Source organism: Podarcis tiliguerta, assembly GCF_965153285.1.
Source record: "Podarcis tiliguerta genome assembly, chromosome: 13".
NCBI classification, from domain to species: Eukaryota; Metazoa; Chordata; class Lepidosauria; order Squamata; family Lacertidae; genus Podarcis; species Podarcis tiliguerta.
This window is the reverse complement of record NC_139546.1, coordinates 50,627,024-50,642,287: the sequence shown is the minus strand read 5'-3', so window position 1 is coordinate 50,642,287 and position 15,264 is coordinate 50,627,024. Positions and strand designations below refer to the sequence as shown.

Below are 15,264 nucleotides of genomic sequence, written 5' to 3'. Positions count from 1 at the left end.
TGCGAATGGTGGTACATTGCATTTTAGAGGGTTGGACTGGATGACCCTCGGGGTCCCTTCCCACTCTGCAATTCTATGATAATGCAGTACTAGTTTTAATGAACTTGCCGGTAACGAAACCCCCGCCCCGGTCCCTTACAAATTACACACACACACAGCCAGAAAAGGGTTTTTCATATTAAACTTGTTTTTTTTATTGAGGTTGATTAACAAATGTGTTGGATTAACAGGGGGAGAGGGAGGAGGAGGCCACAGCGCTGACCTGTGAACAGCAGAGGGGAGTAAATATGAACCAAGGAAATGGGCAGCGGGTGGGGGTGGGGGCTAGTTTGTTACCTACCCCAGAAGACCCCCTTACCCTGAACAGCTCGTAGGTGGGGGATGCGCAGTTACCCAGCCTGGGGAAAAGGGCTTGAGACGGAAGGGTGGGGGGGCGCGTGCTAGAGACTTTCTAGCTAGCTCCAAGGACAGAAGGGAGGCAGCGACAGCACTGGTTGCCAGGGGAAAAGGGGGGGGGGTGTCCTTGAACATGATTGACAGGGATCAGAGCCCAGGTGGGATGAGGGCGAGGGGCAAATAAGAGAGAGAGAAGTGTGTCATTCGCCAGGCAGCCGCGAGCGGGTTTCTCCTCCCATTTCGGGGGGGGCAGAGTTCCGTGCCTTTGGCAGGAACACCGCCTGCCCCCCACTTCCAGATCTGGGGAGGGGGGGGGCTTCTGTGCTCTAGAAGGGAAGGGGTTAAAGAAGGGGAGTTTTAAGCAAGCTCAGCAACTAGAGCAGTGATCCTGCTGCCGCAGCCCCCACAAAAAAACCACATTTAATGGGTTAACCTCCAAAGCACAAGAAAGGATGCCGTCCCAAAAGAATTTACCGAATTGCCGCAACCATCACTATGCAGGGGGTGGGGGGGCGTCCGACGGCAGAGGGTGCTGAGCCTCCCCTTCCCACATTGCCTCAACAGAAAACGCTCACGAGAACAAACACATTTGACAGGCTTAAGATTGCGACTCTTCGCAATGGTAAATTTTTTTCTAATTTTTGCTCAGTTTGTCGTTCTGGGGGGGAAGGCAGCTCCCTCCTCAGCGCTGCCACCAATCTTAACAGAAAGCATTAAAACTTGAGAGAGAGAGAGAGAAAAAAATCAACAAGAGTCTCCTGCAATTTCCCCCCCTCCTTCTAGCCGTTTAAATATTATTCTTTTTTTTCTCTTCCTTTTTTTAAGTGCAAATTCTCAACTTCTCTTGCCAGAAAACAACTGTAGTGTTACTAGCACCCGAGAGAGGGGAGGGGGACTGGGAGGAATGGGACCAAAACAAGTGAAATCATAACAAAAGGAATACAATTCAGCGTCCAGCTTTTCTGCTTTTAAAAAGACCACAAAAAAGTTTCTTTTCTTTTGTTTTAATTCAAAAGGGAGTGAGTGGGTGTGGGAGGGTTTTGCGTTTTTGTCCTTTTTTTGCTTTTTAGAGGAGGGGGGGGAAAGAAAAAAAAAAAGAGAGAGATTTGGGTGGTTTGGAGCCAAATCTGACAGTCTGCGGGTTGCGATCCTCTCTGGTTCATAACAAGTTGAAACTGCTGCCCTGCAAGGTGGGAGAGAAAGAAGAGAAGTTGGTGACCGGGGTTGGTGACAGTGGCAGGAAGGCAAGAGACGACGCAAAAGCCTTGCGCGTCACCCTTCCATCTCGAGCGAGCAGGACAGCATCCTTCCAACCTGGGTCCGCACTCACCTGTGGTTCCTTTATTTAGCCATGGCCTTGATAGCGACTGCAGCTTCCTCGGTCATTGCAGACAGTACGGTGATCTGAGGGGGGAGGAAGCAAGCAAGAATCAAGAGCTTAGAAGGGAAGGAGGTATGTAACCACTTGAAAGAAACAATTAGGCCTGGGTTTAAAATGGAATTAAATTTACAAATAAGAACATGCACGATAAGGAAAGTTATGTAATATGATTAGGACTGTGATATGGTTTTTTGAAACACTGATATTGGAAACTGCTACATATAATGACTAAGAAATTCGGATGGAAGAGATTCGAGGAAGTCAAATACTATGTTTTTGAAGATGGATGGTACTTAATTTTAATTAATTAAGTGGCAATATGTAGTATGTATCTTTTTTATTTTTTCTCTTTTTCTCCTATTTTTTGTTTGTCTTTATTATTATTAATGTCTTCTTTTTTATTATATTTACCTACGTAAAATAATATATATTATTGGGGGGGAGGGAAGAGGGCTCTTGCCAATGGCCTCCTCTAGTCCACCATCCTGTTCTCACAGTGGCCAACCAGATGATCATTATGGGAAACCCACAAGCGGGATACGGGTGTGAGAACAGCCCCCTCTCCTCCTGCGGTTCTCAGCAACCGACGTTCAGAAGCTTTGCTGCCTCCCGACGGTGGAAGCAGAGCCCAGCCGTCGTGAGGTCCTGCTAGCCCCAGCCCAGGCATGATCCACAATGGGCATCCGGGCTCTGCTTGAAGACCTCCAGGAGAAGGAGAGCTCACCAAGGCCGCCGGTATCGTACGTAAGAAGCGGTTTTCTACTGAATCACACCGGCCTGCCTAGCTCAGGGACACCTGCTCTAACTGGCAGCGACGGTTCTCCAGGGTTTCAGGCAGAGAAATATATAATAATAGTAATAATTTATTATTTATACCCCGCCCATCTGGCTGAGTTTCCCCAGCCACTCTGGGCGGCTCTCAATTGAGTGTTAAAAACAATACAGCATTAAATATTAAAAACTTCCCTAAACAGGGCTGCCTTCAGGTGTCTTTTAAAAATAGGATAGCTTCTTATTTCCCTCACATCTGAAGGGAGGGCATTCCACAGGGCGGGTGCCACCACCAAGAAGGCCCCTCTGCCTGGTTCCCTGTAACTTGGCTTCTCGCAGGGAGGGAACCGCCAGAAGGCCCTCAGAGCTGGACCTCAGTGTCCGGGCTGAACTACGGGGGTGGAGACGCTCCTTCAGGTATACAGGAAAAGTCTTTTCCCACCTGAAGATGCCACTGGGACCTTCTGCAAGGGAAGCAGGTGCTCTGAGCTGCAGAGTGACGCCATGTCCTGCCGTCTGAAGCAGCACAAGCAACCTGCTCCGTCTGCTGTCCAACACCCCACCGTGCAGCTGAGGACCAGCGCCCCGTTTCCCCTCCTCCTTCCTTATCCCACCTCCAACGTCCCCAAAGACACAGCAGCGGTGGGACACTTGGCCTTACACACAGATCAACGCCAGGCATGCTCGCTCTCCTTCTCCACTCCACCCGCAAGAAAATCTTCCCATTTGGTGGCTGGGAACCCCAGGCACAGCCGTCTATGGCCCTGGGCAGCTCAGCTTTGCAACTCCCTCCCTAACAAAGCTTAATTTGTTCCCACTGTTGCTTATGTTACACAGGATGGGAAAACCTGGTGCTTCCATAATTTTAAGGCTTATGGAATCATTTCTGCCTCTGGCAAGGATTGGAATTTGGTATTTTTGCTTTTCATATATTGCTTTTCAAGTCATCACACCATGCTTTGCCATCCCAGGCCTCTCTGGGCTAAGGAATGCTGCTGCTAAATAACCCCCTCCCCCAAATCACTTGGGCCAAGGGAGGGAGGGCGGCAGCAGCAGCAGCAGGCCTCTTCCCCTCCGGCCCCCAACGCGTTCTCTTACCAGGATTTCTTCGCCACAGTCATATTTCTGTTCAATCTCCTTGCCCAGGTCTCCCTCGGGAAGGCGTAGATCCTCCCGGACTTCCCCGCTGTCCTGGAGCAGGGAGAGGTACCCATCCTGGATCCCAATAAGCTGGAGGGAAGGAAGGAAGGAGGGCAGAACAGTCAGCGCTGAGCTATCGGGCTTTAAAAACTCACTGAAGTAGCATTTTGACAACACAAGGACGGGGCCTTTTCAGTGGTGGCTCCCTGCTTGCAGAATGCTCTCCCCAGGGAGGCTGGCTTGGAGACATCGTTGTGTATCGTCAGGCACCAGGCAAAAGAATTCCTCTTTAACTGCCCAGATGGCTTTTTAGAGTGTTTGGGATGTTTTAGTGAATTTCACTCTCCCCCCAGGTTTTAATGCAAGCAGTTTTTTAGAGCTGCTTTGAGTTGCCATGGCGGAAAAGCAACTATTGATTTTAACAGACAATAATAACCTGTTCCTGTTCACCTTGGCATGGAAAGGAAGAAGTGTCTGTTCCTCCAGCTGCCTTGGCCTGCCACCTTTTTGAAACCACCCCAAGTTTGTAACAGCAGATGATTTGTCAGGGAACGATCCCACGCCAAGAGACAAAACTAACAGTCCCTGGGGCACATCCAGCGGTAGCAAGAATCATATATGAACGCTCAAAACTGAGGGAGAGGGTCCAAAACAGCTAAAAAGATTTCTCCGGAAGGGCAGAAGAAGCCTGTCTCCATTGCCCACCCTGCTGTGTGGCAGGGCTACTTTGCCTATCCTTGCTACAGCAGCCGCCGCTAGCAGTCTACCCAGTTTGCAAGCCTTGCAGGCCATAGCGGGCGCACACCAACCCTCTACTTTCGGGATTCCCATCTCTGAAGTGGGGGGGGAGAACCCCACCCAGCTCCACCCGCCTACCTGGAAGTCATTTCTCTTAATGTTGGGCACATCCATGTTGTGGGTGGAAGGGCAGATATCTTCATATTTTTTCCCAGTGAAGATGTCTATGCCAACAAGGTGCACCTACAGTGGGGGTGGAGAGGAAGACAGGATGTTAACGGGGACACAATTTTTTTTAAAAAAAGCACCCAGGTGTTCCCTGCAGGAGAAGTCCGGAGAAAACAGGCAAGGTTCTTGTTCTGTCTCAGGAAGGGAGACCGGCCCCCTTCTCAACAGATGCAGTCCCTCTCTCTATGGTAGGCAGACACAGGCACAAACACACCCCATCTGGAACTGGGGGGGGGGCACGCTTTGGTCCACTGCAACCAGATCCCTTGGCACCCCACTGGCACCGTATCTGCCTCCGCTCGATCTGGACTCTCTGTGCCTCGCACACCAGTCTCCTTGTCAAGCTGCGAACTCCCTCAACAGCTAGGCCTCGCCTCCAGCTCTTTCCCTTTCCTTCCTTCCTTCCCTCTCTTCAGTTTCCACATTAGGGTTGCAGTATGGTGTGGGTTATTTATACACTCAATACTAACCTTTTTTATTTTAAGAAACAAATAAATCAGGAATACCAACAGCCACGTTTTGCAGTCTATTCTCCACTGGCCTTTCACCTTTAACTTTTTGGGTTATCTAATTCAGAGGCTGAACTTCCACAAAGTTCAAAGCATTACTTTTAACACCCCCTCCCTTTTTTTTGGTTTCTATTTCTAGTCCATCTAAGCCAGCCTTTCTCAACCTGTGGGTCCCCAGATGCTGTTGAACCACAACTCCCATCACCACTAGCTAGCAAGGCCAGAGCTCAGGGATGATGGGAGTCGTAGTCCTACAACATCTGGGGACCCACAGGTTGAGAACCGCTGACTGGGGCAGGGGGAGATTCAAACAGGTACTACTAAAGTGATTATCCCACAAAAGGTTGCCCCCAAGAACCTGATTAGCCCCAGACACCAAGAAACACTTGTAACCGAAAGTGTCCAGGTATCATCCAGACAGTCTCCAAAAGCCACCAGAATGCATCACCTACCGGTGACTTAACAACGCCACTGACATGCAAAGAAAGCAGGTCTCTTGGCTCTTCACAGGAGAGGAGAACACAGCCTCAGGAGACAGACTGAGAAACTCTGCGTACTTTTGTACACCACTTAGCCAGGATTCCTCAACAGGGTGCCCTCCAGATGTCCGGGGCTACAACTACTGTTGCCAACAGAGCTCAAGAGATTAAACATATATGTTGCCTTGCATTTTTGGCCAAAAAGCAGGCCTCTCAACGCATTCTAAAGCAAGTCGTTCCTTGAGGCTAAGGGCTGGAAAACGATCTCAGGAGATAGAGAAGCTAAATGGCAGCATGCCTCAGAGGTCAGGTGGCTGAAAGGTGACCAGCGCAGGCGACGGAGGAGAGAGCAACGCTTTGCAGACCCACGAAGCCTCACACAACATTTTCATTCCACCTTGCGCCTTACTTTTCAGCATTTCATATTGCAAACTGCCTTGAACTCACTGGAAGAAAGGCTGTTTATAAACGTAGACAATCATCTCAGCCAGGAAGGGCTGCATGCAGTGGAGAAGAGAACAACAAGGGGTGCAGATTGTGCCAGGACAGAAAGAGAGACAGACAGACAGACAGACACACACACACACACACACACACACACACACACACACACGGAGAGGAAGTAAAGAACTAACCCTCTGGCTCCAGGCTTATTGTCTAAGCCCAGCGCCTTCTCCAGACCTGGTGCCCTCCTGGCATTTTTTGCGCTACGTACCCCATCTTCTAAGGCAGTGACTTTTTCAGGTCACTGCCCCCTTGGTTGCGTAAACGCCTGTGCCCCCTACCCCATAAAAAGCATTATTTGGAATAGCAGTTTGCACCACCCACTAAGGAAGATAATAACACAATAAAATTTAAAACCAGAACAATGAATTGCACATTTATTCAAAATCCAACTTAAACTATTTAGCTTAATTCAACAAAACTGATTAATGTGATTTGGTAATACCAGCTTTTCAAAGTCAGGAGAGTCCATTACTCCTCCGGCAACCCCCTGCCTCTTAGCACCCCTCTGGGCTGGTACCGCTCACTTTGGCAACCAATGTACTAAGGAGAGGAAGCAAGGACCAGCTGTCAGAACCCATTCAATTTTGATGTGCGCTCCCCCTTAAAAGCCAGCTGATTTAACATGCTTTGCCTGCTCATGGGCAACTGCCCAGATGCACAACGTAAAAGGCAAGCTGGAGGGCTACAGTGAAACTACTACACGGGTCCAGGGTTTGAAATTAGCCAGGCACATTTTCACCTGGCTATCGGCCACCAGTGACCAAGTGAAGATGGACGGCCTGTGTCACCATTAGGAGAAAGAGGTAGGGATTGGCCAATATATATGTGGACTGTGCCTGGATCAAGGGACTGCTCTTTTTTAAGTTCTCAGAGTTCTTAACCTAGCTCAAAGTTTGTCATCTGAACTAGGTAAAGGTAAAGGGATCCCTGACCGTTACGCCCAGTCGTGGCCGACTCTGGGGTTGCGGCGCTCATCTCGCTTTACTGGCCGAGGGAGCCGGCGTACAGCTTCAGAGTCATGTGGCCAGTATGACTGAGCCGCTTCTGGCAAACCAGAGCAGCGCACGGAAACGCCGTTTGCTTTCCCGCTGGAGCGGTACCTATTGATCTATTTGTGCTTTGAGGTCCTTTCGAACTGCTAGGTTGGCAGGAGCAGGGACCGAGCAACGGGAGCTCACCCCGTCATGGGGATTCGAACCGCCGACCTTCTGATAGGCAAGTCCTAGGCTCTGTGGTTTAACCCACAGCACCACCCATGCCCCTCATCTGAACTAGCCGGATGTTTAAATAAGAATCAATCACTTGTCAGGCCATCATTCGAAAACTAAGACTCGAGAGCCATCTTGCCCCCAAATGGCAACTAGACATTCCGCTTTGGAGACTTTAACCTTGGTTTAAGGAGCAATTTGGTCCCTAGCTTATATATCTGAGTTTCTAACACTGCTGCATGTGAACATGCACAAACTCCTGCTGGAATACCAAGCATAGGGTTGCCAAAGTGAAAATCCTGACACAAAAGATGTTGAGGGGTTTGGGGGGGGGGTTTGCCAAAGTTGTTGAATTGTGGCTATTTATAATGGGAAACGCCAAAAAAATCAATACATGGGCTGCCATACGTCCGGGTTTCCCCACGCATTTTAGTCAATTCTCGAAAATCCCGCCGAGACACCATTTTCGATGGATGAATTCTGGCTGTGTCTGGGAAATTCCGGAAGTATGGCAGCCCTAGCCAAGCATGCAAATTCACACCTAGAGCTGTCCCAAAAGAGGACCACGAAGGCAAGCCAGCCACCAGCCGCCGTGGGCGACGAGGCACACTCACTTTGGCATGACCGTGCTTGCCGGTCTTGGAAGTGGACATCTCCACAATCTTGCAGGGACGCCCTTTGAGCACCACAAAGCCGTTCTTGCGGAGAGCGGAGCACTGCATGGGGAAGGTCGCGGAGGCCCCGGCATCGCCGGTCTCGAAGTCTAGGTCATCAGCCATGGTGGAACAGATGTTATGGAAACTGCTGGGGGCATTGGGGAGGAGAGAAAGACAAGGAAGAAAGGTTAGGCAAACTCATCGCCATCATCTTGCAAAATAAAAAGGCTTGGGTTGGCGCTGCCGATCCATTGCTCATCTTTAGCCCAGGACGATTTCTCATCTTTAGGCCGGAGTGAGTCAGGGTGGGGCAATGCCTGGCTAACCGCAGGCATGGATGAGGTAGGCGCAGTTCCCGTGACCACCCTGTGCATGTATAGAATTTGAACGGTGCTCACAGCAGGGATCCATAAAAAGTAGGTACAGATCAATTCCCGGAGGATGAGGCAACAATGGCTACTGACCCTGATGGCTTGGCTCTGCCTCCAAAGTTAGGAAGCAGCAAAGTTTCTCAATACCAGTTGCTGGATATGCAGGGAAGAGAATGTCACTGCCTTGCGCTCTAGTCTTGCTTGCGGACTTCCCACTGGCGAATCTAGCTGGTCACTGCAAGAAAAGAATTCCTGGGCTACAAGGGCCCCCTTTCGGCCTTATTCCAGCTGCAGGCTCTTCTGTTGCCCTTGATGGAAAATGTCTAAAACTTAAGTATAGGGTCAAGGATTTCTGGTTGCTTAGCTATGCTAACAAAGTGACTCGCACCCCTGAATTAAAATTTCTGAAAGCTCACGGCAACCAGGAATGGATTTTTCTGTGGCAGGGCTGTGAGCTCAGTTCAGTTCCAAGACTTGGAACAAATTCCTGGGTTCAGAATTCTAACTCTTTTTAAAATATTTTTTCTTTTGCACCCAGCTCTAATTGGCAGATTTCTAGGTTCTCTTCAGAAGAAACAGTTCCTGAAGTTGGCCTACGTCAAAGAATATTGCATCCCAAGAACCCTACCTTCCTTTTAATAAGGAGAGGAAATACACAGCCACTGCCTCTGAAGTGTCACGGAAGAAGCACTCAGGTCACATTCAGCTACCAAGGCTTATACACAAAGCCCCTAACGCCCCCCAAAATAAAAATCTTTCATGGCAAAAACTCTGAACTGTTTTTTGAGTCGACAAACTATCCAGTGGCAATGAATTCCACAGGTTAACCACTTGCCATGTAAAACACTTTAGCTTGCCAATATCACGCCGGCCAAGTCGTTTCATGAGATGAGCCAGTTCTCAGTTAACAACGCTCTGGGCAACAGGAGAAGTACAGGCTGATAGCTGCTCTCTAGTTATAAGCATGGCCATAAGGCTCCACGCTTAAGTCACCGCCAGCTTATGTTGCGGGGGGTGCGAGGAAGCACTAGCATGCCTGCAGTCTTAGGCAGACAAACGCATGCCTCAGCATGAGAACCAAGGCGGTACGGCCGACAGGATTAAGGGAGTCCAAAAATCCAGCTGTCTGGCTCTGCAAAGGGGGCAGTTTGCACTCCAGGAAGCCCAGAGCTCTGCTTGCAATCTCTGCGTGCCAAGAGGAAGCTGCCATGGCAGCAGCGGCAGAACTAATCCAGAGTTTCCAGTGTTGTGCAAGGCGGGCACCTAAGAATCTAATGCCTGCTCATGGGAATTTGACATTTTTCCAGCGCTGCGCGCAACCAAGTCAATTCTCACCTGTGACAAGGGCATAGCTGCCTCGCAATAGCCCTGTTTCTGTGTTGCTCATGTGTAGTGCATTGGGGGGTTTGTGTGGGAGCAGGGCCATTCTTTTGGTCCGTTCCCCCCCCCCCAAATCACACCAGCTTCGTTCACCAATTTCTCTTTCCACGTTGCCTTCTGCAAAGGAACCCTTGATGCCTGAGCTGCTGGTTGTGTTGAAGACTTCTGCACAGCTCGGCGCCCCAACTGCACGGAGGTCGCCCATTAATTCAAGCATGTGGAATGCGCAACTGCCGAAATAAGCTGGTGTGATGTCCGGGGCAGGGGCCCCACTCCCAAGCAAATTCCAAAACTGCCCGGCACACATACCTTTTGGCCTGGGCAGCCACAAGTTATTTTGGCAAAGGTTCAGCCGGGGGGGCGGGGAGGGAGCAAGAGAGAGCAATGGAAGCGACCAGCTTCTGTGCCTTGACAGTAAAACTACACCAGATTATGAGCATCACACTCTGGGAGACGTGCTGCCCCCTAAACTAATGCTGAGCCAAAGGCAGAGATGAGGGAAAGCGAGAAAGGCACCTGTCTTGGAGAAAAATCAATGCTGCCTGTTCATCCTCCCCAGCGCCACTTCGAAACTTACCTGGACTAGTTGTTTAGTGCAATTTTATGGAAATTTAGCATAGCTTTTTTAAAAAACAAAAAATCAAAAGTGCCAGAAGTAAGTATTTAGAGTCTGAAGGTGTTCTGCTAGCCTTTCTCTAATGCAAGTCATTACAAAATCAAGGGTTTAAGATCTTGGGATGCAAAGTAATTTAGGGCTGAGGTGGGGACATGGGAAGAGAAAGCTTTATTTGAGAAAAAGACCATTTGTGTTCTCTGTATGAATGAAAAACCTTCACTTGTTGGGACTTGCAAGGGAGACCCTTAAGCCCCAAGGACTCTGATGAGCAGTAAGTCTATTCTGGAGTTTTGCCTTCTATTTAAAAACAAATAAAACTCACAGCAATGGCTTCAGCATGCAGGTGCCCACCCGCCAGGTTTAAAAGGTCCTGAGTAGATACTCCAGGTAGAGCTCAGCAACACACCTTAACATCCCAATCCCTGCTAAGGAGAAGGACCCCTCAGCAACTATGGAAAGGACTGAGGCACGCACACACACACACACACACTCCCCCCCCAGCTGCCAAGCCTCCCCAAATTACCAACTCGCACTCTGGGGATGCCTCTCAGCGGGCCACGAGATCCCTGACAAAGGCCAGGCCTCGCCTCATTCCGTGCAGGCACATGGCTTCCAAGTCGTCCGGAACCCTCCCCATCTTACATCAGAGCTGGAAAAACTAGATTGGATTCCCGAGGAGGTGCTGCAGGCTCACCCTAGCGTTAAGACAAAGCGGAGCAGAGGCGGTGGCGGCTGCAGCCACAGCTGCTCCTCTCAGCTACTACATGGCCGCCTAAACTCCCTCCCAGGCCGGGAGGAGCATGTCGGTTCATTTACCCTCTCCAGAGATCTGCTGAGCTCGTTTTAGTTCCAGCCGCCACCCCACCTCCTCCTCATCCAAAAACCGCTTCTGACCCGCGCTACGCTCCGATAATTGATTAGGACAACTGTTAACTGCAACAGCTTAAGCGGCATGACATGTCCCTTTGCAGACGGCAACGGGGTGCGCCTGCGAGGTCACCACGTGCTTCCGATTTTTGTCTGCCGCCGCCGTGAGGAGCAGTGGGAAAGAGGGAGGGAGCTGCAGAGAAAGGCAGGAAGTTTTAGCCCAAGTGATCAGGCAGAGAGGCCCTCCGTGCCACATGTCTGGAGGGAGACTCCCTCTCTTCCTGCCAACACCAAGCATGATTCAGCTAAGCTGCCACTGCAGAGAGCGCCACACGTGGCCAAGGAAAGGGGAAAAGGGGGGGGGGAAGGGATTACCACAGCATTTGGATGGAAGAAATGCCCTTTACATTTTCGGGCAGTGCCTCTGCACCCCCTCCCTCCCCCATTCCAGAGCTACCTTAAGATTCCATGGGGAAACACCCCCAGCAAAATATGGGAGGTTCAGTTAGCTGCATTTCTCATGTAAGGGCCAAATTCCTAGCAATTCTTGCCATACGGTTCCTAATCACAGATTCAGCAGCAACACAGCTGCTGCAGAAAAGGCCTCTTTCAGTCACAGTCATTCACACCCAGCCCAGGGTCCCCGTTACTCAGTGGAAGCCAAGTCGCTGCCCACACCTCTGCCATCCTCAAGAGGGATCAGAAGCCATGCCCAAAGGGGAAACGAGGCGCTATGGTGAATGGGATCCCAGCCCCTACACCAGGGAAGCAGGAGATACCACCAGTATGGCTGGGTATTGCAAAGGAACATGCAGCTTCGGTTTCACCTTTCTGGGTGATACTTGTGTGGGAACAAGTTTGGAACTTGCAACCCTGGACTCATCTCCCTGCTTTCCAGGCAGCTTGGCCTGCTACTTGAAAGTCTTCAAGCCATGCTGAAACCAGCTGGGGAGACCAATGGAGCTCCATCCCTCCCAGCCAGGAGGAGAGAAGGATCTTCCCCCTCCCAACTTCTTAACCATAAATGAGTTTGCCTACTTTCTCCAACAAAACTGCAAAGATGGAGGAATGGTTCATGGGATTCAGGAGCTCTAAAATACATTAGCTATATTCTCATGCATTCAGTAATATATTTATAACCACTATGGAGCTAGGCCACCACTCTTCACCCTCTCCCCACCTACAAGGAGAGCGGGGATTCATCACAACAGCTCCTTCCTCAACCTACGCTAACTTTCTCCATGGTGGGGTGTTTTCGTTACTATGGCATGTATTTTTGTGCTTTTATACTGTAAACTGCCCTGTGATCCTCAGGTGAAGGGTGGTATAGAAATCTGATAAATTTAAATAGATCTCCCAGGTTACATACTTAAAGGCCCAAACTTCAGTGTCAGGGGGTTTCTCTACCCCTTTGTCAGTTCCTGCAGGGCTACTCTCCTCAGTTCGGAGCCCTAAACTGAGGGCAAGGGGGTGAAGACACCGCCAGCTACTCTTTCATGTGTGTACCCAAAGGGTAGCCATGTAGATCAATCACTCCAAAGCTCACGCCCCAAGGAACCAGTCCGCCAGGAACACCAGACAGCATGTCTATGAGATCCCCAACTGCCACCTTCCTGCCCCAGCACTAATCCTCCAAACCAGACCTTCAACCCCACTCCAGCTGGAAGTCAATCCTTTCTGCTAACCTGGTGCAGTTTCTCAACCCACTCAGGCACCACTCCCTTCCTTCACCAAGCCCTAACTGGGGCCAGCCCTTCCCTGAGGGTGGGGAATCATCTAATTCTCCCCCAACAGCTAACCTGAAGCCCCTTCCACTGCCTTATCTAGTGCAATGCTCCCCAATCAAAATATATATAAAAAATAGCACCTTAGAGACCAAGTAAGTTTGTTCTTGGTATAAGCTTGGTATAAGTTCTCTCTACCAAAACCTTACTTCGATACCTACCAGCAATCTCCCTAAGCTGTAAACTGGGGCAGAGCTGGTGACCCTAAGCAAAATGTCAATTCTCTGGGGAGAAACGTCCTCCAGCTCTATTTCTTGCAGAGCAGCCCTTCGAGGGATATTCCCACCACACCCACCTCCTACCTTCCCAAGTTCAGCTGAGGACAAGCCTCCCCTTGCAGAGTACGGGAACCTCAGCGCCCCTTCCCCTCCCCTAAAGGCAGCCCTGACCCCCTTGTTGAAACAGATCCCACCCCCACCCATGTCCTCAAAGGCCTTCTTTCCCACAATCCCAAAGCCAGCAGGGCGTAAAGCCCCTAGAACAGGGAGTGGACTTCATATAGGAGCCACACACCCCAAAGAAAACCACCCTTCTTTCTTTCAACTCCTGCTCAAACCCCATTCCAAAGCCAATGCCTTCTGGTGCTGGACCCCAAAACGTAACCCTGTGTAATTGCAGCAGGCGACCCCCTCCTCAAAGGCCACTGGCCCTTCCCTGATCCCTCCCCAAATCAAAGGGTCCCCACCAACCCCTTCCCTTCCTTTTAATGTTGAAGAGGTAGTATTTTAGTATTTTGTTGGAAGCCACCCAGAGTGGCTGGGGAAACTCAGCCAGATGGGCGGGGTATAAATAAATTATTATTATTATTATTATTATTCCTTCGCGCCAGTCCCAACGCAAGAGCTAAAGGAGCCCCCAAACCTCAAGTTATACAGTCCACCCGCAAACCCCAATTACCAGGAGGCTAATACACCCCCCGTATTTTCCTTTCAAAGGTCTGAGGGAGCCCCCCCCAATGAAAAAGCAACGCAAGGCCTCGTCCTGTCCCAATGGGCACCCCGTTTCCTCCCCCGCACACACACCGTGTAACCCAAAGGAGACCCATTGCAAGGTAGGCCTCGGCCGGGCCTGACTCGCCGCCGTCTACCCCCCTCCCTCCCTCCTCTCCCGCTCCGTGAGTCAGCCCAGCAGAGGGGCCCGGCCTGGCCTCCCAAGCGCAGGCCTCGGCCTCGCCGCCGCCGCCGCCTCCTGCACGCGACACGGGGGGCGCCAGGCTCTCCTCCCCCCGCCGCCGCCCCCCCTTCACGTCTCCCCCCCCCCCGCTCTCTCTCTCTGAGGAGAATGAGGGGGGGAGGGGAGGGTGCGCGCGGCACCTCGTTCCGTGAGGGGGGAAAGGGAGCCACGCGGCTGAGGCGGCGGCGCCGGTCGGCGAGGCTTCCCCTTCCCTCCCCCCCCCCTCACTCCGCGCCGCGTCGCAACGGCCGCCGCCGCCGCGTGCGCGCGCGCACACACGGGACAGCCCCGCGCACACACACACACACTCCCGCGCGCACCAAACTCACCCGCCCGCGAGCTCAACCGCCGCCGCCGCCGCTGCCTGCTGCAACCCAGCCCGCAGTGCGCACGCGCACTTATCGCCTCCTCTCGCCCTTTCCCCCCTCCCTTCCGCCTCTTCTCGCGCTGTCGCTTTTTTTTCCCCTCCCCTCTCTCTCTCCTTTTGCCGCACGCGCACTGGGAGGAAACGCTCCAAAAAAAAAAAGCGAAGGCGGCCGCAATGGGTGGGAAGGAAGGAAGGTGGGGAGGGGGGAAGGAAAGGAGGCGGAGCCACGTCTTCCGACGCTGTAATGCGCCTGCGCTGTGGGTAGGCGCCGGGGCGCCAGAGCGTGCGCGTCTGAGGGGCGAAGTAGGCGACGCATGCTCACGAGGCGACCGGCCGTGTGGGGTTCTACTGCGCATGTGCTTTGGGGAGTGGGGAAAGAACCACAACTAGGAAACGTCCGGCTTCATCGTTTGGGACTGTGCTTATGCAGCGCGCAAGCGCACAGATACTGCGTTCCTCCTCCCCCCCCTCCCACCAGCATTTGTTTTCCAATGCGCATGCGCCCAGTGGTCCTTGCCCGTCCGGTTTGAGTGGCGCCTGAAATCCCAATGAGACTTGCTTCCCCACCGAGGAAATGTTTGTATAGATGCGCATGCGCGTCTCCTCCGCATGGGTTCCGGCCGACTCTCCTGCGCTCTCTTGCCGAAACTCTCAGACCATAGAGTGCGCGCGCGAGGGGGAGCAGAGCGGCAC

The 15,264-nt window shown here is 51.6% G+C and overlaps 1 protein-coding gene across 3 annotated transcripts; it reads right to left on the bottom strand.

Annotated features, from left to right (window-relative positions):
* Positions 1 to 169: 169 nt before the first annotated feature.
* On the bottom strand, positions 170 to 14,849 carry EIF5A (eukaryotic translation initiation factor 5A). 3 transcript variants are annotated; one of them, XM_083410850.1, is made up of 6 exons: positions 14,534 to 14,849; positions 7,972 to 8,158; positions 4,565 to 4,669; positions 3,647 to 3,778; positions 1,727 to 1,800; positions 170 to 1,579 (listed from the first exon to the last, which is right to left on the bottom strand). In XM_083410850.1, the coding sequence occupies exons 2-5, from the start codon at positions 8,134 to 8,136 to the stop codon at positions 1,738 to 1,740; spliced, it is 465 nt and encodes a 154-aa protein (XP_083266976.1). In that variant the 5' UTR covers positions 8,137 to 8,158; positions 14,534 to 14,849; the 3' UTR covers positions 170 to 1,579; positions 1,727 to 1,737. The 3 variants fall into 3 exon arrangements, with proteins under 3 accessions (XP_083266976.1, XP_083266977.1, XP_083266978.1); XM_083410851.1 differs by having other exon boundaries at positions 7,972 to 8,161; positions 14,534 to 14,658; XM_083410852.1 differs by lacking the exon at positions 14,534 to 14,849 and adding an exon at positions 11,075 to 11,382.
* Between the last annotated feature and the right edge of the window lie 415 nt (positions 14,850 to 15,264).